At 38.0% G+C, this 22,415-nt stretch overlaps 2 protein-coding genes and 1 long non-coding RNA gene across 3 annotated transcripts; 1 reads left to right on the top strand and 2 right to left on the bottom strand.

Annotated features, from left to right (window-relative positions):
- Positions 1 to 2,192: 2,192 nt before the first annotated feature.
- On the bottom strand, positions 2,193 to 4,793 carry LOC147539393 (RPM1-interacting protein 4-like). Its single transcript, XM_086641578.1, has 4 exons — positions 4,491 to 4,793; positions 2,852 to 3,340; positions 2,591 to 2,770; positions 2,193 to 2,456 (listed from the first exon to the last, which is right to left on the bottom strand). Exons 1-4 carry the CDS (start codon positions 4,494 to 4,496, stop codon positions 2,436 to 2,438), a joined length of 696 nt encoding a protein of 231 aa, XP_086497704.1. The 5' UTR covers positions 4,497 to 4,793; the 3' UTR covers positions 2,193 to 2,435.
- A 1,749-nt stretch (positions 4,794 to 6,542) lies between these two features.
- LOC147539392 (uncharacterized) lies at positions 6,543 to 7,460 on the top strand. The gene has a single exon (XM_086643115.1). The coding sequence runs from the start codon at positions 6,543 to 6,545 to the stop codon at positions 7,458 to 7,460; it is 918 nt and encodes a 305-aa protein (XP_086499241.1).
- Positions 7,461 to 19,485: 12,025 nt separating this feature from the next.
- Positions 19,486 to 20,977, bottom strand: LOC147539391 (uncharacterized). Its single transcript, XR_015225813.1, has 3 exons — positions 20,851 to 20,977; positions 20,573 to 20,686; positions 19,486 to 19,891 (listed from the first exon to the last, which is right to left on the bottom strand). It is a non-coding gene; the product is annotated as an uncharacterized LOC147539391 (long non-coding RNA).
- Positions 20,978 to 22,415: the final 1,438 nt, after the last annotated feature.

Here is a 22,415-nt window from a genome sequence, read left to right as displayed (position 1 = left end):
CATAAGAATCCTGGGTATACTAGTGTTAGACATTAGATAGCGGACCAATATATCTGAGATTTCGCTTCCAACACTAGGAGACACCATAACCCAACACTTGAGTGGTAGACCTCTTTTAGATTCAACTTTCTTGTTGACTTGGTACGAGTTGACCCGTTGAGCTTTTGGTATTTTCTTGAATTATTTCCGTAGTCAAATGATGATCATTTTTGGGATCATCACGAGTCCCCCCCACTCCTTAATCGAAAGAAGAGTAACTAAGGAGTAGAAAAACTTAATAGTCTTTCCCATGACTCTGACATATATTTCATGCAAAGATAAAGATAATGCATAATGAGATTAAGTAATTAAATCTTTAAGGGTTTACGATATACTTAGACCCGTGAAACCCAAATATTTTCTTTAAGTGAGGAGTGCCTCTTTTAAGGGTTGCCTATATGTGCTTTTGGATGCCATAGACTTGAATGCCTTCAACTTTTCTCGAAAACAGATTTCGTTCTTCCTTTTTGATTTCCTGACTCCAGGTTGATTTTGATCATTCGATCACGCATTTCATTATTCTTTGGGTAACTGATCAGAAAACCCCTTTTATCACGTGTCGGACACGCATTCCTTTCTCGTTAGTTTGAAGGGACTTCGTCGTTTCTTATCACATTAATGTCACTTTTTACTGAGTCGGAGATTCGCCGCGATTTTCTTATGTGCATTAATTACTCACCAATTTTCAAGACGTTTGTAATTTATTCCGTAAGTCTGTTTCGAGACTTTTACTCTTCGGTTTATGCCTATAAATTGCTTGCTTAGTTCTTTGTTTTTCTTCATGGACAATTTTTTCTAAGTTGTTTTTCTCATTTATCTTATTTCTTCAGATACTCTAATTTCTTCAAGTTTACGATGAGCCCCTTATTTGAGTTTGACTTTGAAGTTTCTTCCTCAGTATTCCATTCAGGGAAGTTGTGCTAAAATGGAAGGCCCATTCAAGGAAGCAGTGCTAACCCCGAGCATCCCTCATCATCTTCAGCGATGGTGGTGAGATAGTTGATATGCGATAAATATTTCGCCTCCTCCACTTTTGCCTGCTGGCAAGGTTTGAAGGATGGAAGAATTTATTTGGGACTTTGTCCACATATTTTCCTATCGGTTTCTGAAAAAAAAGGTTTCAAATGTTATTCTTTCCTTCGAGTAGTTTTCCTCGGCATTGGCGCTCTTCAGGGTGTTTCTCGAGTCGAGAGCCACTGGTTTCCCATCTTCCCCTGAAGATCTTGCATTCTAGATATCTGTATCCAATCAAGACTTGGTCCGACCTTTTCGACTTCAACTTTCGTGGGTCAGGATCAATGTGTCAGCTAGATTTGTCCTAACTCTGTTATAGATGCAAGATGTATGAATCTTGAATAAAAAGTTTCTCTCTTCTTGCATTGTGTTGATTTGAAATCATCCTTCTGATTTTTGTTTGGATTTGTCTTATAATGTCTTTAATTTTTGCCATGTTAGGCTATCGTTCAGCCTTGCTTTTTTATTTCTCGAGATTCGAGGCTTAACATTAATTCGAGCCGCTCTTTATCAAATCGATGACCCCTTGTATTTTCAAAGCGACGTGCTTCTAAAGGAGATGTCCTTCGATCAAGATGACAATGCACTCAATTTGTCGGATAGAACAAATGATGAAGAAGATCATCAAGTCCGATCGTTTTCATGGTTCTACTCGTAAGAAATCATTCGTATTAGGGTCCGTCTATAGGCGACCCTCATTTTTACCCGAGCCTGCTTTCTCTCTTCGCGCCTCACGGACTAGGCAGGCCTGAGGGCACTCAGACTAAGCCTAACCTGTGCTGGCCTTGAACAGCGCGGACCGAGGCCAGCCTGGGTGCCCTTGGACTGCCTGGCCCGTGGGCCTCGGACTGCTCAGTCCAACTCCCACGAGAAGTGACAAGAGTGAAGGAGAGTCTGAGTAAGAAAAGGTGGGGCGCCTATAGAGGCACCCTTCATATTTTACTGATTTCATTGTGCAACTTCTTCCACTTTATAGCACATAGATTGAAGCCGGGCTGAAGATTCAAGTATAACACTCAATGTGGATAATTAATGTATATTACTGACCTAATGAGAGATCGGTAGAGTAAGCAAGATGATAAGAAAATATAATTCATCCCAGAGTAAACATGAACATACTAAATTGCAAATTTAGAATATGGGTCATATGGTTATTGTTTTCTTTGACAAATATGATTGTAAAATGGAAGGTAAATAAAGTATTAACATATACAAGATAAACAAAAAAAAGACACAAGGGAGCAGAAAAAGAGGTTTCCTCACAAAACATCAAGTTTATCATCTTTCACAAATAAAGATATAGAAGGAAAGAATGCCCTTTTAGAGATTACTCTGTCAAAACGAAGCCTTCTTCTGTATTGTCGGCCGACTTCCAGTTCAATTCAAAGAAAGCAACAACGGTTCTGAAGGTTGAAAACAAAAGAAAATATTTAATTCATAATTCAAATTAGATTTTCGCTCAAAGATCAAAGTCCTCGAAAAAGGAGGCAGTATACAACATTTTGGAAAATTTGAATACATGAAGTTTGTAATATACCTTAGACTTCTCATTGTAGGTTGGCGCACGACGATTAGGAGTAGACTCAAAATTCAGGTTTCCACCTCCACTCTGTCTCTCTTCTCTTACTTTGTTGAAAATGCCAGTATATCCATCGGCAGAAGCAGGGTTATTCTCGTCCCAACCGCCGAATTTTGGTACAGCAGCAACTCTCTCAGGCTGCCACATCAGGAATTCGTCATATATCTAGAAACATTAAATGAAGTGTTAACAAAAATAAGGAATCGAGAAAATTCTTACCGATTTCAATTTAGAATCTCTGGTTCTACCAGGAGTTCGTGGAGCTAACCCATGGTTACTTTCAGCTTGTCTTTTCTCCCAGGAGGAAGAAGATGCTAAACCCACTCTTCCTCCAGCTTTTGCCTGAGAGTGAAGAGGAGAGTTCTCAGCTCCTCCACGCTCAGGCGTACCAGGAGGTTGTCGACCCGACCTTTTCGAGTTTTGTTCACCATAACTTACTCCAGCATTATGTTGTTGCTGATATGCGTTAGAAGTGGTTCTACTTGATCGAGTTTCATTTTTGCTTGGTTCAACCCCTGTTCGTAAATTAGTAGTAGCTTTGGCTTGTGGTGAATCCACTGCAAACATTTCTGGGTTTTGTTCAGGATCATTTGGATTGATCATCTTCCCTCCAACTTTACCTTTCCTTGCATTATCGAAAACGGCTGTGAATAAGCCATTATTTTGGTTTTTGTCCCAGTTTCCAAATGCAGGTACATGCGAACGTTGCTGCAACAAAATCAACGACGACGACGTTAAATTTAGCAAGTCACCGAAGATTAAATATTGTACCGACTAGTATGTATTCCTTCACAAAATGAAAGGCCTTGATGTACTAATATGTCGTACAAAAAAGTGGGATGGTGTTAACTTGACTAAAAAGGCTCCGAATCGTGCAACATAGCAAGCTCAAAGCCTCAAATCTAAACAAGCTTTCAACAATACACGGAACTTCTGACATCGAGTGTTGTGAAGAAGAACAATAAAAGCATAAAACTATTGAAATAAGCAATCATACAGGAACACAAACTATTTCCGTGCTTCGGTCGTTAAACGAACTCCACAACGAACAATGACGCGATACTTTCACCATGTATGAAGAACAAGATTACTGAGATTTTTCAGGACTTTCTAAATGTATAACTCACGGACTCTATTAAATGGTTTCTTGGGGTCACACTTCAGGTTTGATTACGATCCATACCCAAGGCGCTTTTCAACATCGAGAAACCACAAGACTCGCATGATTTCTATAGAAGGAATTTCTACACAAGTTTGTTAGATCACTTTCTTCATACTTGATCTGATTTAGCAGCCTAAGCATTACATCTATGTCACCCTTCTAGGAGCTCCTACATAGAAATCTTACTAGATATGGCGAGAATCTCGATAATTTACATTGGAAGTCTTGCTAATTTCGATAATTTCAATCTTTTTTCATTTTGTCTAGATTAAAGAGATTTTCTCTAACTTTTCCAGAGTCTCACAAAACTAACAAAGTAAGATCCAAACTTGAAAATAAATTCTCTTTATAGCTTCATCAATTAATACAATTTTACAAGTTAATCAAAAACCCACATTAGAAACCATTGACTATGAAAACATATTTCCTTTAATAGCTAGTTTCATCATTTAATACAAAACCCACATTAGAACTAATCAACTCTGACCTACCCTAGAAAGAAAAAAGAAGAACAAATGGAAAGAATCAAGTCCAACCCAAACAGCAATGAATCAAACCCCTAATCCTAATAAAAGTATGTAACAAATTCATGAAAACCCAAATCAAGAATCATCATTTTCTGACCATACCACACAAATAAACAAAGGAAAAAAGCAAGATTAAAAGTATAAGAATAAAAACTAAAAAACAACTTACTGCCATTTAGGGCTGAAGAAAGCAATGATTTCCAAACTTTTTCACCTTAATTCTCTAACAAAACTTTGGGAAATTGTTATACAAAAGAAGAACAAAAATAGGGACATGAAGAAAAGTCTTTTCTCAGAAGAAAATTCAACTTCTCTTCACAGCTGCCTCCTCTCTTTTTTAAGAAAAGATTTTGTAAATGAAAAGAAAAGACAAAGAAATTCCTACCCATTGACCGGCGCCACCGGTTCTGCTGACCTTCTCTGCCTCTCTCATTCTTTCTACTAAAATCATTGATGCCCTCATTGTAGGTCCGGTTGCTTATTTTACCAACCAACTCTCAACTGCTAGGTTCTTGGTTGACCAGCATTGACTGCAAATTGCTACTATTTTATGTCAAAAATGATACAAGAGGGATACATGGCCCAAGTTTTCTTTTTTGGCCCAATTATAGCCCGATAGCTGACGTGGTAGGCCCTTTTTCATAATATGTCATGTCATCCTTGAGTAATGCTTAGATAACAAGCTCAGGTGAACACCACCTACAAAATTATTGTCAAAGTCCTAGCCAACCGGTTCAAAAGCACTTTGCCTTCTCTGATATCCCCTTTTCAAGCGGCGTATGTCCCAGGAAGACAAATTACAGATAATATCATCATCAGCCAGGAGCTAGCACACTCTTTTAAAAAGACGCGAGGATCCAAGAGCTACTTTGGGCTCAAACTTGACATGTCTAAAGCCTTTGATCGTGTGGAGTGGTCCTATCTAGAACTAGTAATGTCCAGGTTGGGATTTGCGGAGAATTGGATCAAAATGATTCACTCTTGCATTGCCACATCCTCGATGGCGGTCCTCATTAATGGGCGGCCGGGCCCTTCTTTTAATGTCTCTCGAGGCATTAGACAAGGGGATCCTCTATCCCCCTTTCTCTTTACTCTAGTGATGGAGGGGTTGAGCAGACTGCTTGAGAGTACCAACAATCCTGCTGAATTTATAGGCTTTCCTATTCCTAATTCCAATCTGTCTATTAGACATTTATTGTTCGCTGATGATTGTATTATTTTTGGTAGGAACTCCATCGACAACATCAACACCCTAATGAACATCCTCGAGATCTTTGGAAAGAACTCGGGTCAAGTAATCAATTATTCCAAATCCACCATCTTCTTCTCAAAAAACACCCATCCCAAGTTCAAGCGCATGATCATTCGCACTCTCAAAGTGCACCAATCCTCCAACTTGGACAAGTACTTAGGCACTCACCTGTTCATTGGAGCTAACAAAAAACAAATCTTTTCCTCCCTGATTTCTCAAATCCAGTGTAAACTGTCGAAGTGGCATACCAACATCCTCTCCCAAGCGGGCCGCTCGGTTGTGGTTTCCACCATAGCGGCGGCCGTTCCCCGATACCAAATGCAATGCTTTGCCATTCCCAAGGGTATAAGCAACCGCATCGAGACCTTACAAAGGTCTTTCTGGTGGGGAAAAGCTAAATCCATTCATACGATCAAATGGTCTCGTATCTGCAAACCCAGGAAAGAAGGAGGCCTGGGCTTCCGTCTACCTACTATTGATAACCAAGCATTCCTCAGTAAATTAGTGTGGCGGGCACTGAAAAATCCAGAAACGCCTTGGGCGAAGATTCTGAAGAGTAAGTACTTTCCAAAACAGCCCCAACCCAAAGCAGTCAATCAAACCCACTCCTGGTTATGGAAATCAATATTCAAACAGTATCATCAGGTGTCAAAGTTGATTTTCTGGGAGGTCCATAAAGGTACTAAGGTGAATATTTGGAGTGACTTCTGGATTCCAAACTATCCTCCGCCTATAGCGAATAACCACAATAGCAAGCTGGAGACGGTATCTCAATTAATAACTAACAACCAATGGAACAAAAACATTATTATGCAAACATTCGAACCTAATATATGTAATGCTATTTTCGGTATTAACTTACAGGAATCAAACGAGGATACGATGAGATGGACGCTGACAAAAACAGGTAATTTCTCGATACGATCAATGTACCATTTTATACGACAAAAAAACCAAAACGAACAGGATATGGAGATGATAAAATGGAATTTCATCTGGGACCTTAAAACTATACCCAGAATTAAATTATTCCTATGGAAATGCTGCACAAATAGCTTACCGGTTAGAGATAGAATTGGGAAATATATAGGCAACATCACTACATGTACCTTCTGTGATGAGGTAGAAACGTTAACTCATATTCTACTGAAGTGTGACTATGCTAGACAAATATGGGGCCAATTCCATGTTCACTCCGATAAGATTGACAACTTAGATGAATGGATAATACAATGGAAAGACTTAGAAGAAGAACAAATTATACTATTTGCGAAAATTATCTACTTTATCTGGAAGGCAAGATGCGAGAAAATTTTTGCAGGAAGGGACCAATCCCCAGTACAGGTTGTAGCAGTGATAAAAAACACAGTAGCAATGATGAAGCCGCTTCCAAACACAAAGTACAAGGTCATAGATCAGACAGAAGCAGAACCGGAAGGTAATTATATGACAGTCAAAGTAGATGCATCTTTCACTACGGCCCAGGAACCAGCAGGTTATGGATGCGTATTGACCGAGGAATGTTCCAACTTAGTGATGGCTTTAGCGGACCATATTCGAGGACAGAATTCCGAGGAATGTGAATGCCTTGCCATACTCAAAGCAATTCAATGGACGGTACATCTTCGAGTAAAAAGGATTCTCATACAAAGTGACAACCAGAACCTAATCAACATTCTTAATAGCAAACAAGCGACGATTCACTGGCAGTCTGAGAAGTATCTCGATGAAATTGGTAAGCTCAAAAATAATTTCGACTTCATAGCCTTCCGACACATCTCGAGAGACAATAACAAGGAGGCAGATAAGCTCGCAAAATGGGGTCGAAGGAAAATGGAAAGAACATCATGGTCGTCGATTACTTTGATGGAGCTGGCTCGGTTGTAATTTCGTTTTTTTCTCTGTTTTCTTTCATGTTTTTCTCAACAAAAAAAAAAAAAAAAAGGTGACACAACATTTTTTAAAAAAAAAATTGTTGAAACATTGCATTACTTTAAGACTTTGGCAAGGGTGATTTGATAGTTTTCGGTAAAGCAAATATAACTACTTTGAATAATTTAATACATATAATGAATCAGTACTCTTCTTTCTCTGGTCAGCAGGTGAATTTTTCGAAGTCATCCTTGTTCTTCGGAAAAGGAATTCATAGAGAGATCCAGAACCAATTTATAAATCGCCTTTCAGCGCCCCTCATGACAGACGAAGAAAAATACCTTGGTGCGCTTATCCTCAAAAAAAAGCAATAGAGTGCAAAGTTATAAGTGGTTAATTGATAAATTTCAAAGTAGACTTGCTAGATGGAAGAATAAAATGATAAGTCAGCCAGGCAGAACAGTACTAATAAAATCAGTTCTGGCATCGTTTTGTACTTATCCTTGTGGTTACCAAATTATGTCGAAGGAAGTCATATATGAATTAGAAAAGATCGAAAGAAGTTTTTGGTGGGGTCATGCTATAAACGAAAAAAAGCTTCATTTTATCAAGTGGGAGACAATAACAAGTCCTAAGAATAGTGGTGGGCTAGGAATTCGATCAATCAATGAGGTTAATCAAGCATTAATGACAAAGATGACATGGAGATACCTTACTGAGAAAGATGCAATTTGGGTAAAACTATTAAGCTCCAAATATGTTAAAAATGAAGATTTCTGGGATCAACCTCCACCTACAAATTCTACTCAATTTCGGCAGGCTATCACAGATACAAAAAACACAATGAAAAGGAACATTTTATGGATGATAGGAAATGGCAAATCAGTCAATATAACTAAGGATCCTTGGTTACCTAATATAACTAACCATGTTCCAATTCCAATCCAACCTCTTCCTACTGAAATAAAAACAGTGTCTGATCTAATGCAAACGAATCAAAGAGAGTGAAATATACAATTGATTCAAAGTTACTTTGATTCTTCTACGGCTCAAGATATTATTAATATCAAGATCAATGATAGATATGATGAAGATAAACTTATTTGGTACCCTACTGATTCAGGAAAATTTTTCACAAAATCTTATTATGCAGAAATCAAGAGCCTACCTACACTTCATGATGAGGCTTCGGACTTTCCATGGAAACTGTTTTGGTCCAAAAAATCAATGAACCCAAAGGTGCAAAACTTTATTTGGAAAATGATTCATGAAGGACTACCAACTCTTCATAATATTGGTAAAAGGGTTCATCACATAAATCAAATATGTATTATGTGTAATCAAGGGGAAACAGAAACCATTTCTCACCTCTTTGGTAGTTGTCCTTTATTCATAGATCTGAATATCAAAGCTGGAACAGTCGATCTGCAACTGAGATTTGTAGATCCAGTAAAAAAATCTAAAGTTTTTGCTTAATCAAAGAGAGTCAGGCAACAAGGATTGGTTTACCTTCACATATTTGATGTGGGAATGATGGAAGATCAGATGCGAAAAATACTTTCAACAAAAGCAACCAGATCTCGATAGATGTTGGTGGAATACGAAAGAATCCCTGAGGTTTGAGGCTAACTTAACCCTTCTTTCTAATTCTAATATTGTTTTACAGGAAGGTAGATGGTTCCCTCCACCGGCTGGTATCATCAAAATAAATTTCGATGGAGCTTTTAAAGAAAGTAAAGCTTCCTGCGCAGCCATGGCGAGAGATTCGGAAGGTCACGTTTTAACAACGAAAGTGAAAGAGATTACTCCTAGATCTGCAATTCACAGCGAACTTGAGGGGTTCGAATGTGCCCTAGAAATAGGCGAAGATTTAGGGTTAGTGGGATCTTTAATTGACGGAGATGCACAGGTGTTGATTCACTGGATAACAGTTGTGACGCCCCGTGTTCCGAATCACGGTTTGCCAGGAAGTTTATAAAAGAAACTCGGTCTAATACTAACTCAAACCAGTTTCAAATATAAACCCAAGCCAAAACTCTCATTACGGGTTACAAATTAAGAACAAACACAGCGGAAAATTAAATATAGTTTAAACCTTTTGAAAATATGCTTGCAAAATATGTAAACCAAAATAGTTTTCATAAAGAGAAAAACAACTTGAATTCTTGTTTATGAATAGTTCACAGAAGAGACTGAATTTGGACAGAATCTCCTCTATAAATTGAACATATCAAACCTGAAAAAACCTGTCAAACATTCATACATATCTCACAAACTTTTAAATATCAATAGCATCAAATAAAAAGTGATAATGTGCATACTATTTACATGTGTACAATCGCAAACGAGTGAGAGAACGATCCTAACTATTCTAGATGATACATATATAATATTAACGTTGTGATTATGTTGAAAATATAATAGAAATTATAATCTTACATAATGTGAGCAGTCGAAGTAAACTATGTCACTCCGGGTCACCAATACCTGCAATTGAACAACAACAAATAGGAATGAGATAACCCGAAGGTCAGCTCAGAAGGATACCTAGACATCATACCCGCACCACACACATCAACATTTTAATACATTAATAGTTATAAGTGTTACATATATACAGATATATATACAGAGATATCAATATGCACACGAAGTAAAGCAATATAGCAAGATAGTTCTTCTAGCTAACCAAGATCACGACTGAATACGCCCTCAGTCGGGGTCACCTACTATTCGGCTAGGAAGAACCGGTAGGCCTTTGTTAGTGCGTAGGCAGGCGGCGCCTTATCGAACGTTTGACTACTGCAGTGTACACATGGATCCACGTAATACCCCGGTAAGAGCTTCCGTAACTCTCCCTTCGTCCTCATCGCCCATCGGGCTGGCTTGTGATCTCAATACGCATCGAATAGTAAATCTCACCCAAACAATGATACGCTTAGAATATGTCATGACTTACTCAGACGACTATAAGAGTATCGTCGCTTAGTAGAGCCATATACCCACGGCGATACAATTATCTCGTCTTGAGGCGCGCCCTATCTCCGGCCAGATCTGACGCTTCCTCGCAAGGTAACTCATTGACCATTCGAAGAATACCCAAACATATGCATGAACCTATAATAATATTAAATGATCTGATAGGCTCCCAAAGCTACAAGAACAGAGCCCTCCTAACAAGTCCCATCAACCGAAGGAGAAGAGCGTTCTTGTGTCTCAAGGTAAGGTAAACCCTGTTTAAAGCCAAGCTTTTACAAGTTTCCACTTTCAGGGATTAAGTATTTTCTTATTAAGAAAACTTGGGTAAACACCCTCTTTCGGTTCGGTGAAACATTGTAAGTATCAAACACAAGACATTACAGAATTCAAACCACACTCACCAGTGTCTTAGCAGAATAAATAAACAAACATGGCACTGGTCAGTCCCCTAATCACTCCAAGGGTCGGAATGCCCCAACTCCCAATCTCTCTCGGACCCCATTCCGGGTAAACAAGAATGGTCGTTACCAAACGGCTGGCCACACGCACCGAGTGTAACCCTTAACATGAATTCATGGCTAATCCATAACAGAAATATAAACAAGGGGACCAACCAATGCCCAGCGTCAAACAATCAATACACATAACACAGATCAAGCTATTCCGCCTCCATGTTATACACGCAGCTCAAGCGATTCCGCCACCACGTGTTTACAATTCACACAAAACGATCACACAGATCAAGCGATTCCACCTCCATGTGATTATTTTTTTTTCAGAAAAACCAACTTGTTTTCAAAAGAGAAACATCCATAACATAGAGTACACCACATACATACATATCATATCATATCATATCATAAATTGAACAAGAGAACTATAAGAAAAATGACTATATAATGGTGAAACGGGGAATACCCGTGCTCCAAGTAAGATTCTTAGGATCCTACCTCTTCTTGCGCCTCCAATGGTGCTCCTGAATAAGTTCCACCCTCATCGAGTTCCCATTGTAGTACAAGAGTCCTACTGGAACAAGTTTCATTGAATTCCGACCACCGTACGCCAAAAAATCGACGGACGAAAATCGAACCATCAACTCCATTAAAATCGCCCATCCTTTCTCACTCTCTGTTCCCAAACGCCTAAATAAAAGTATTGCCACTGACCCTCTCTATTGAACTGAGTTATGAAGGAAAAGTGAAAGTGGGTTTTGAATGGTAATAACAAGTGGGGTCCACATGAAATATAAAACCATTTTCCCCTCCAAAACGCGTCACACATGCTCAGTCAGGCTTAAACTCGGTTGGAATGTTGGATTGCAAATAGGGTGCCACATGTCGCACTATAAAGTGGCCACAGAATTTAATTACTTTTCAATCTATAATTTTTATATACCTCATAAATCAGTCCCTCTAATCTTATGGTCTGCTAATCCAGTCCCCATTGATTAATTTTTGACCCCCTAGTTAATCTTTTCTTTTCTTCTTCCTCCCACAACCAACCATGAAGAAATTATATCGTCCCTCTTAACTCGATACCGAAGAAAATTGCCGAATACGACTCGATATCCAAACCATGGCCGATAATTTCGTGTGACCAGTCAAAATTCATAATTTTTCGAGAACTATTCAATGAGCTATCTGAATCAATCAAAATACGTATCCAATACCAAACCCCAAAGAAACCACTGAATCCGCTCGGCGCTCCAACTCGTCCGATTCTCTGACTCAAGATCTGGGTGTTACAATATTACCCCCCTTAATTGGAATTTCGTCCTCGAAATTCGAAGAAAGTATATAATGAAACAACAGTTGCCAATGTCAACAAAATCTGTCACAACTCGAACCAAGAGAACTACCTTTTTCGACATTAACCTGGACTTCTGTAACCTGTAAATTTCTTAGGATATGGACATCCCTAATGGTACTTCACCGAAGTCAAATTCCCCTAAACTGGTCCATCATAACACTATACATAAGAAGAAAGTTCTCCCTAGAACTAGAGAGCCTTTGTCGATGAACAACAAAACTTCCCTATCCTCTCTGCCAATCTGGTCTAAGAAGATCTATAAATCAAATCTGTAAATGATGACGAACACAAACTTCCAAACAGAAACACAAACCATTTCATTATGATGAGAATAAAGTCTATGCTACAATCCGAGCAATCAGACAATATACTAGACAATGAAATGAACCCTCGATAAGTGATCTCGCAATCTCATTCGAAGCAGCCACTACGATGCTCACAAATCTGACCATATGCTAGGAATACAGCTATCTAACCTCTTCTATTCTTCTTCCTAATTCCATCTACCAATTCTGAACTTGAGAAAACCTATAACAATTTCTGAAGTTACGAAGTCACTTCATCTAACAAAAGTCAATCTGGCTAAACTCTATAAACAAACAAGATCCAACCTTTTATATTCTGAATTCTTCTACAAAACCTATAATATAAATAAGTGAAGAGGTTAAACACTAATATGTGCAACCATAGAATAAGATTACACATATGTTTCCTCTTCTGACATCGAACTCATACTCTGAAGCAAATTCTGAAATATGAAACAACTGAGCGATAAATTTACGGAGTTTCCATCTTACCCCATGATCAAAGAATAATCTATAACAATAACCATACTCAATACGAGAAAGCAAAGAATGAAGGCCTTTATAATCTATATATAAGAATAAAATGTCGTTAATTCCACATCCTCAAAGAAAATACCATTCTCGATAATATAAGAAAATGCCATTCTCAATAATATAGCAAAATACCGTTGCCCATGGTATAAGAAAATAAAGATTAAGGGCATATACATGATATACAAGTCAATGTTGGCATTGACACTATAACCTCAGAAAAATATAGTTGTTGTCTATAAGACGATAAAATACAACAGAAGACCGCTATAATATCTATACAAGTGATAAAGAAACCAACCCTCGAAAATCATTCTACAATAACCTGATAACCCCAGATACATCTAATAACAAACACAGTCTCAGACAATGTAACCTCCAATATCAGAGTATCTCGTTGAACCAATATAATTCAACCCTACGCATTAGCCTTAACAGTACAACAATAACTTGCTAGCCATAATTCCTCAATCTCTAAATAAGCTGAATGTTGTCGATGAAAACCATAATAGTCTTATATAAAAAATATATATCCTTTAGAAAAATCGAACTCAATATCGTGCAGTCAACATATAACTTGAGAATATCATCTCGTATAGTACAAATGAATGAAAAGATGTACCAGATAACAACTGAACTTAGACAGCTATCCTTATCACTGATAATACTCTGACAACTGAATAAAAACCCCGACATAACTGACATTAGCGCCCCATCTATAAATCTGAAGGCCAACACATCTATTATTTCCAGGAGACGAACTACCATTCAGTGAAGTAGTCTCTCTCGATAAGGTCATGTGTCTGATGCCCCTAAATCTCACCACCAACAACTATAGCCGATAAAAGATATGTGTCTCTATCATATAACTTTCTTTCAACCAGACCATACCTTATTTGTAATTAAACTAAAATAATACATGCTCGAAACAAAACCAATCAAAGTCAACCTCAACTCTCTCTAATTGATCTGATCGAAACTGATAAATGAAGGAAGGTGTACAACTACCATGAGGTCCATAACACAAAAGGTCCGACTCGTCTTATCATCTAGTTAATCCTTCGTAGAGATTTTTTCGCACCATTATGATCACAATACTTCTTTAGTGGTTCAATTTGTAGCCTCTTCATTACTCGATAGCATTTCTCATATTACCGATCCACCTAGGTTAATTACTCCTGGCAATATCTTCATATGAGAATCACCTGCTCGAGTGACTTAGGCTCACAAAATTTTACCACAAATTCATCCATATCAGATAAGTTAACCACGCATATTGTTCCTTGACTTTGATGCCCTAGGTTATTGTCGTTGGACACCTGGTCGTTAGCACCATTTCTTTCTTCGGTTTTCTTGAGTCGTTGCAAATTTCCAAATTGTCCTTCTAGGGAGATTAGCTTATTAGTTCACTATCCTTGTCCTAAATGAACCATTATATCAATGTTCATCTCGTAAAGTTCTTAACATTTTCCTATTGTCGATCTTTGTGAACTTGTATACTGTCAAAAGTCAACTACACTTAACCTCCTCAGACACTTTTGTCTTTGATACTTTCACAACATCAATATGCCGCCCTGCCCAAAACTTTTACCAAACCATCTTATCAATCCTTGATCGGCCACTTGTACCACCTTGCACAATAATCGAGGAAACAAACGACCAATGTAAACCGTTCACCAAGTATTCCTTTTCAGAGAACATCGAAGTATCGAAAATCAGAGAAGTCTATCCACAACCAACCAATGATATGAACCTAAGCCTGATATGAATGCAATTCGTACCTCAATAATGCTCGGTTGATCGTCATCACTATCTTCTGCAGGCAATGTGCTCGGCAAACAAAATCACAATGTAAGTGACCTACCGTTAAAGGAACCTTACTCACATTATGATATCTGAGTGGGACCTTCACGTAGGTCTGACTCAGATGTGCTGAGCACATTTGAGTCCTCAAAGATAAAATAAAAAATCTTAAAATCTCAATTAAAACCAAAAGAAAATAAACAATATTATTATCTTTTCATATTTTATCTTGAAACTTTTACGAAATTAACAAGCCTTGGTACTTTTAGTTACCTCATCAATTATTGCACAGAAGTATGTTCTGATGCCAGTCGGCCAAATGCACGTACTCAGGCTCTGATACCAACTGTGGCGCCCCGTGTTCCGAATCACGGTTTGTCCGGCAGTTTATAAAAGAAACTCGGTCTAATACTAACTCAAACCAGTATCAAATATAAACCCAAGCCAAAACTCTCATTACGGGTTACAAATCAAGAACAAACGCAGCGGAAAATTAAATATAGTTTAAACCTTTTGAAAATATGCTCGGAAAATATGTAAACTAAAATAGTTTTCATAAAGAGAAAAACAACTTGAATTCTTGTTTATGAATAGTTCACAGAAGAGACTGAATTTGGACAGAATCTCCTCTATAAATTGAACATATCAAACCTGAAAAAACCTGTCAAACATTCATACATATCTCACAAACTTTTAAATATCAATAGCATCAAATAAAAAGTGATAATGTGCATACTATTTACATGTGTACAATCGCAAACGAGTGAGAGAACGATCCTAACTATTCTAGATGATACATATATAATATTAACGTTGTGATTATGTTGAAAATATAATAGAAATTATAATCTTACATAATGTGAGCAGTCGAAATAAACTATGTCACTCCGGGTCACCAATACCTGCAACTGAACAACAACAAATAGGAATGAGATAACCCGAAGGTCAGCTCAGAAGGATACCTAGACATCATACCCGCACCACACACATCAACATTTTAATACATTAATAGTTATAAGTGTTACATATATACAGATATATATACAGAGATATCAATATGCACACGAAGCAAAGTAATATAGCAAGATAGTTCTTCTAGCTTACCAAGATCACGACTAAATACGCCCTCAGTCGGGGTCACCTACTATTCGGCTAGGAAGAACCGGTAGGCCTTTGTTAGTGCGTAGGCAGGCGGCGCCTTATCGAACGTTTGACTACTGCAGTGTACACATGGATCCACGTAATACCCCGGTAAGAGCTTCCGTAACTCTCCCTTCGTCCTCATCGCCCATCGGGCTGGCTTGTGATCTCAATACGCATTGAATAGTAAATCTCACCCAAACAATGATACGCTTAGAATATGTCATGACTTACCCAGACGACTATAAGAGTATCGTCGCTTAGTAGAGCCATATACCCACGGCGATACAATTATCTCGTCTTGAGGCGCGTCCTATCTCCGGCCAGATCTGACGCTTCCTCGCAAGGTAACTCATTGACCATTCGAAGAATACCCAAACATATGCATGAACCTATAATAATATTAAATGATCTGATAGGCTCCCAAAGCTACAAGAACAGAACCCTCCTAACAAGTCCCATCAACCGAAGGAGAAGAGCGTTCTTGTGTCTCAAGGTAAGGTAAACCCTGTTTAAAGCCAAGCTTTTACAAGTTTCCACTTTCAGGGATTAAGTATTTTCTTATTAAGAAAACTTGGGTAAACACCCTCTTTCGGTTCGGTGAAACATTGTAAGTATCGAACACAAGACATTACAGAATTCAAACCACACTCACCAGTGGCTTAGCAGAATAAATAAACAAACATGGCACTGGTCAGTCCCCTAATCACTCCAAGGGTCGGAATGCCCCAACTCCCAATCTCTCTCGGACCCCATTCCGGGTAAACAAGAATGGTCGTTACCAAACGGCTGGCCACACGCACCGAGTGTAACCCTTAACATGAATTCATGGCTAATCCATAACAGAAATATAAACAAGGGGACCAACCAATGCCCAGCGTCAAACAATCAATACACATAACACAGATCAAGCGATTCCGCCTCCATGTTATACACGCAGCTCAAGCGATTCCGCCACCACGTGTTTACAATTCACACAAAACGATCACACAGATCAAGCGATTCCGCCTCCATGTGATTATTTTTTTTTTTCAGAAAAACCAACTTGTTTTCAAAAGAGAAACATCCATAACATAGAGTACACCACATACATACATATCATATCATATCATATCATAAATTGAACAAGAGAACTATAAGAAAAATGACTATATAATGGTGAAACGGGGAATACCCGTGCTCCAAGTAAGATTCGTAGGATCCTACCTCTTCTTGCGCCTCCAATGGTGCTCCTGAATAAGTTCCACCCTCCTCGAGTTCCCATTGTAGTACAAGAGTCCTACTGGAACAAGTTTCATTGAATTCCGACCACCGTACGCCAAAAAATCGACGGACGAAAATCGAACCATCAACTCCATTAAAATCGCCCATCCTTTCTCACTCTCTGTTCCCAAACGCCTAAATAAAAGTACAAAAATGATGCTATGCCCGGCCCCAATCCCGGTTGAAACCCGGCGTGCTGACTTGGCACGCCAACCGGGCATAGCATCTAACGTGGAAAGCCAAGTTGGGAGGATTTTAAGAAGTTAGAGATCTGGTCCTTTAAAGTTTAATTAATTACAATAAAGGACTTCTCACTATCCATATGAAGAAATCAGAAAAGAGATTCCCATGGGAAAGGGGAATAAGCAGGTCTGGTTTGAGGCCTTTGAAACTTTAAAGTAGCGTTCTTCTTCATCCAATATTGAAATCCATTGGTATTGGTCTTTTAATGGATCAGATTTCTCTCTCTATATATAAATCGATCTAGGGTTTACTCTATTAAATTGAAATCCAATGGTATTGGTCTTTTAATCGATCAGATTTCTCTCTCTATATATAAATCGATCCAAGGTTTACTCTATTAAATTGAAATCAGGTTTTTACCATTCCCTCTCTTTACAAATCTTGATGATAGATCAGTATTTTGTCCAAACTCCGACAGCTTTGCACCAAGACTCAACTCTTTTCTTCCTATATTCTGTTGTTTCCCTGGTTCTCTTTTAAGAGAATAGTTCTTAATCTTTCTGTTTCACAAAACAGAGTACACTTACTTTTGTTTATCTTTCTATCTGATAAATCAGAGAGAGAGTTATCTTCTAATAATTAAGATAACAACAGTGATAATAATATGAAAAAAATAAATAAAAATCAAATGTAAAATATCCGAGTCGAGGATACCTCTGTCCTTAAGACAATTTACACCCTGTATATCAGTACCAACAGTAATGGTGTATGTCTCCCAGGATAAAACGGATTACCTATCAAAGTAAAGATGGTACCTCTTAGTTATGATAGTCTGACGAACTTTGTAAGTAATATGAACTTCTGAACAATGATCTCTTAAACTCTAATGCTTGAAGATGAATGCTCAGGAAATGCTAAAAAAATTGATATCTTGTTTGCTGAATTCTCATGGTATTTATAGGGGTATTGGCACCACTTCGTATGGGTGCCTATAGACGAATGGATGTTTCCTTTGACTGTTGGGTTACAGATTTAATTTCGACCGTCAGATCTCAACGGATCTATTTAGATCCAGCGCCACAAACGCCTACCGTTAGATCCCCACGGATATATCAGATTTATTGATTAAATCTCAACCGTCGGATTAAATCTCTGGTTTTAAAATCGAATGGCTCCAATCGCTCCTAGCGACGATGCGCACGTGCGAAGTGCAAAGTGCGTGCGGGCGCCTCTAAAGCGCCCAATGCGCCCTAAACGCCCATTCGCCCACGCCGCGCGTGCGTGATGCGTGGTTTGCGTGGTGCAAACCACGCCAAGCATCCCATCATCCCAACCAATCTATTGTTAGTAACATAAGGAAAAGTCTATATAAGGAAGTAAAACTTTCCTTATTTTTCCAATACGATACTAATACTAAAACTACACGTTTAGTTATCCGTATATTTTTCCCCAAGTAAATCAATGATAACTCATTCATATGAAATCGGATTTTGACAAACTTTATGTCTAAATTCAAGAGCTCGACGAGACGAATCCAATGGTCCATCCTGATCTTGATTTGGACAACGTTTGGTTGCCCAAATTGACCAAAAACAGATCCGGTTTCTACATATTCTTCATCTAACTTGGTGAAGACTGAAGAAGATGGAGACAGAGAGAAAGATCGAGTGTTGTTTTTCGTTTTCTAATTTGAGATGAATATGATACAAAGGTATCATAGTTTTAACATGTTTGTAAGATGTTTGATTTATTTACCCACAGAAATTTCAAGTTTGCCGTTTATTTATTGATTATGAGTTTAAAGATATAGGTTTGGATGTTTCAAACTCGAGAAAAATTGAAAATTGGTTGGTTAATACTTCAAAATTAGATCAATTACACCTAAAATCAAATGACAAATAGTTTCAAAATTCATAATAAGTGATTAATCGGTGTCCCAAACTCCGCTCAACTGAATAAAATCAACATAGTTCCATTATTCTTTTTGCTTCTGCAGAATATGGTGGCTGGACTTGTAACCAAGGAAGTTCCATCAACAAACTCTCTGAACTGAATAAAATCAATAAAGTTCCATCAACAAAATCTCTCAACAGAATTGCTTGCAGTTTACTTGAGTTTGTAAGCTCAAAACAAAGTCACTCGTAGTGTACAAACATTACTGAATTGCAAAAAAAAAAAAAGAATAACTCAATCTTTTATAGTATCACATTAAACAAATTCCTTCTCTGATTCAATGTCATTAGCCTTATGAGGATGTTGAGTGATGGGCCATATGTACCCTTGGGTGGTGGGTATCCAACTGTCACCAAATAACAGCTGCCTTGTGTAGGTCTGATCCTTTAGGTTCAAGAGTCTTTGCATGCTCCGAGGCTCTAAGTTTACTCTAGCCTGATCCTTTAGGTCCAAGAGTCCTTTGGGTCTCATCCCGCATTCCTGCGACAACAAAAGCATTTGGACATTATAACATGATCACAAAAGATGATATAACTTTCTTGTCAAATTCGAATGCACAATAACAAAAAGATAATTCATATTCTTTCATAACGACAGACTCCAATACACATAGAACTGTTTCACTGAAACACATTTGAAATACTCATGAAATTAACTATTTGTTAAGCAATTGTATCTCAAAACAAGAAAACGTTACATATAAAGCCCATGATTCTTAAGTAGTTAAATGAAAAAAACAATACCAGTCTAACATAAAGTTTTCCAACATCAAAGTTGAACCAAATGCATAATTTTGTTCTCACATCTTCAAGCAAACTACATGACATTATAGTCCCATAAGATGACAACCAAAATAACAAATTTAAACCATTGACTATATCTAAATTAGATTTTCCGCAAGTTGTTATTTTCCTAAATTTATCAAAAGAGGTGCAAAAAACAACTTGATCTAACATAGCATTACAGTCATAATCATAAACATTCACATGAATCAATTTGGCAAAATTAGGGCAAAATCAATAAGAAAAATGAAAGATATTAGAAACTAAGGCAACTTCACCTTTGAGCCAATTTTGAACCTCTGTAGAACTACATCACGATTTTCATTCTCAGCCAACCAAAATTGATGAAAATCCAATTGGAAGTAGATAATGAACTTACCTGATGATGGAATCGAGCAAATCAAACCCGACAATGTGAATCGAGCAAACCCCAACTGAAGGAGCGAGGTGAACGGCTTATTCCCTGATGATGGAATCGAGCAAAACCCTAGTTCTGTCAAGATTCGAGCATAACCCTTTTAGAATCAAGCAAATGAAACTAAGAAAAAGAAGAACGAACTGGTCCTAAAACCTGAGAACTACTACCTAATAAAACCCTAGAATTTTACTAGGTTTTAGTTATGTTAATCGATTTTGAGTAAAGTTGGATGAACTTACCTGATGCCTGGGGTTGGAATCGAGTGAAGAAGAGGTATTTTTCGAGTGGGTTTGAACTAAAACCTAGCTGAAATCGTTTTTAGAGAATGAAAACTATTTTGCCCTAGCTGTTGGAGAAAGAGGGGATGGAGGGAATGAAATCCCGTGTTTTGCTTTTGAGTTGGAGAATGGACTCAACTGAAAAGGCTTCAAACTTGAGGGACCAATTTGTAAAATAAGCAAAACTGCCCTCTTCACTCTAAACACGTCAGGATGCTATGCCTGGTTGGACTGCCAACTCGGCTGGCCGGGATTCGGCCGGGAAAACCGCCGGGCATAGCATCATTTTTGATAAAAGTATTGCCACTGACCCTCTCTATTGAACTGAGTTATGAAGGAAAAGTGAAAGTGGGTTTTGAATGGTAATAACAAGTGGGGTCCACATGAAATATAAAACCATTTTCCCCTCCAAAACGCGTCACACATGCTCAGTCAGGCTTAAACTCGGTTGGAATGTTGGATTGCAAATAGGGTGCCACATGTCGCACTATAAAGTGGCCACAGAATTTAATTACTTTTCAATCTATAACTTTTATATACCTCATAAATCAGTCCCTCTAATCTTATGGTCTGCTAATCCAGTCCCCATCGATTACTTTTTGACCCCCTAGTTAATCTTTTCTTTTCTTCTTCCTCCCACAACCAACCATGAAGAAATTATATTGTCCCTCTTAACTCGATACCGAAGAAAATTGTCGAATACGACTCGATATCCAAACCATGGCCGATAATTCCGTGTGACCAGTCAAAATTCATAATTTTTCGAGAACTATTCAATGAGCTATCTGAATCAATCAAAATACGTATCCAATACCAAACCCCAAAGAAACCACTGAATCCGCTCGGCGCTCCAACTCGTCCGATTCTCTGACTCAAGATCTGGGTGTTACAACAGCCGTGGATTGTGAGATCCCTTGGAGATTAACAAGAGAGATCGACGGACTGAGATCGAGGGTTAGGGTACTCCAAGCAAAAGTGGAGTATTGTAACCGAATCTATAACAAGGATGCGCATGTTCTTGCCGCGTCAGCGACACCCCCAGACAATAATTAAGTTATGTTTTTATCCTTATTGCTAACGATGTTATATTTTAGTCCGGGTTTGTTATTTTTCTGTTTTTGGACTATCTTGTAACTTTTATGAGTAATAGACTTTTTCCGTAAAAAAAAAAAAAGACTTTAAAATGTTATTACAATATAAGACGACATTTTTTAAATTGATAAGACCAAAAGAAATAGGTTGGCTCAGTCAAAATGATATAAGGTTCTCTCTAAGGGCAAGTCCAACGTTGGGCTCAGGCGTTGGGAACCCGGGGCTTTTCTCAATTCCAACGTCGGGCTCCCAAATCAAAATAACGTACGTGTTCGAAGTACGTGTGTGAGATTTTTGTTTCAGATTTAGATTACGAATTAAAATGTGATATTATTCGAGAGAAATAATTTCAAAAACATAAACAAAAAAAAAAGAGGAAAAATAAAAGTGAAGTAGTTCGAAACATTTTAAGAAGATTAAAAAAATCAATCAAA

Source organism: Eschscholzia californica, unplaced genomic scaffold (genome assembly GCF_041429995.1).
Source record: "Eschscholzia californica isolate CP2 unplaced genomic scaffold, dmEscCali1.0.p SCAF_5, whole genome shotgun sequence".
Lineage (NCBI taxonomy): Eukaryota > Viridiplantae > Streptophyta > Magnoliopsida > Ranunculales > Papaveraceae > Eschscholzia > Eschscholzia californica.
The sequence above is the reverse complement of the archived record's forward strand: the minus strand, read 5'-3'. Positions and strand labels throughout refer to the sequence as shown.

Excerpts from the sequence above, each read along its gene's own strand:
- LOC147539393 (XM_086641578.1), bottom strand. Across the intron at positions 2,771-2,851 it reads GAGATTCTAAATTGAAATCG|CCTGAGAGAGTTGCTGCTGT; the intron begins GTAAGAATTTTC and ends CTGATGTGGCAG. Across the intron at positions 2,457-2,590 it reads CCTACAATGAGAAGTCTAAG|AACCGTTGTTGCTTTCTTTG; the intron begins GTATATTACAAA and ends TTCAACCTTCAG.
- LOC147539392 (XM_086643115.1), top strand. The coding sequence starts at position 6,543 with ATGGAGATGATAAAATGGAATTTCATCTGGGACCTTAAAACTATACCC.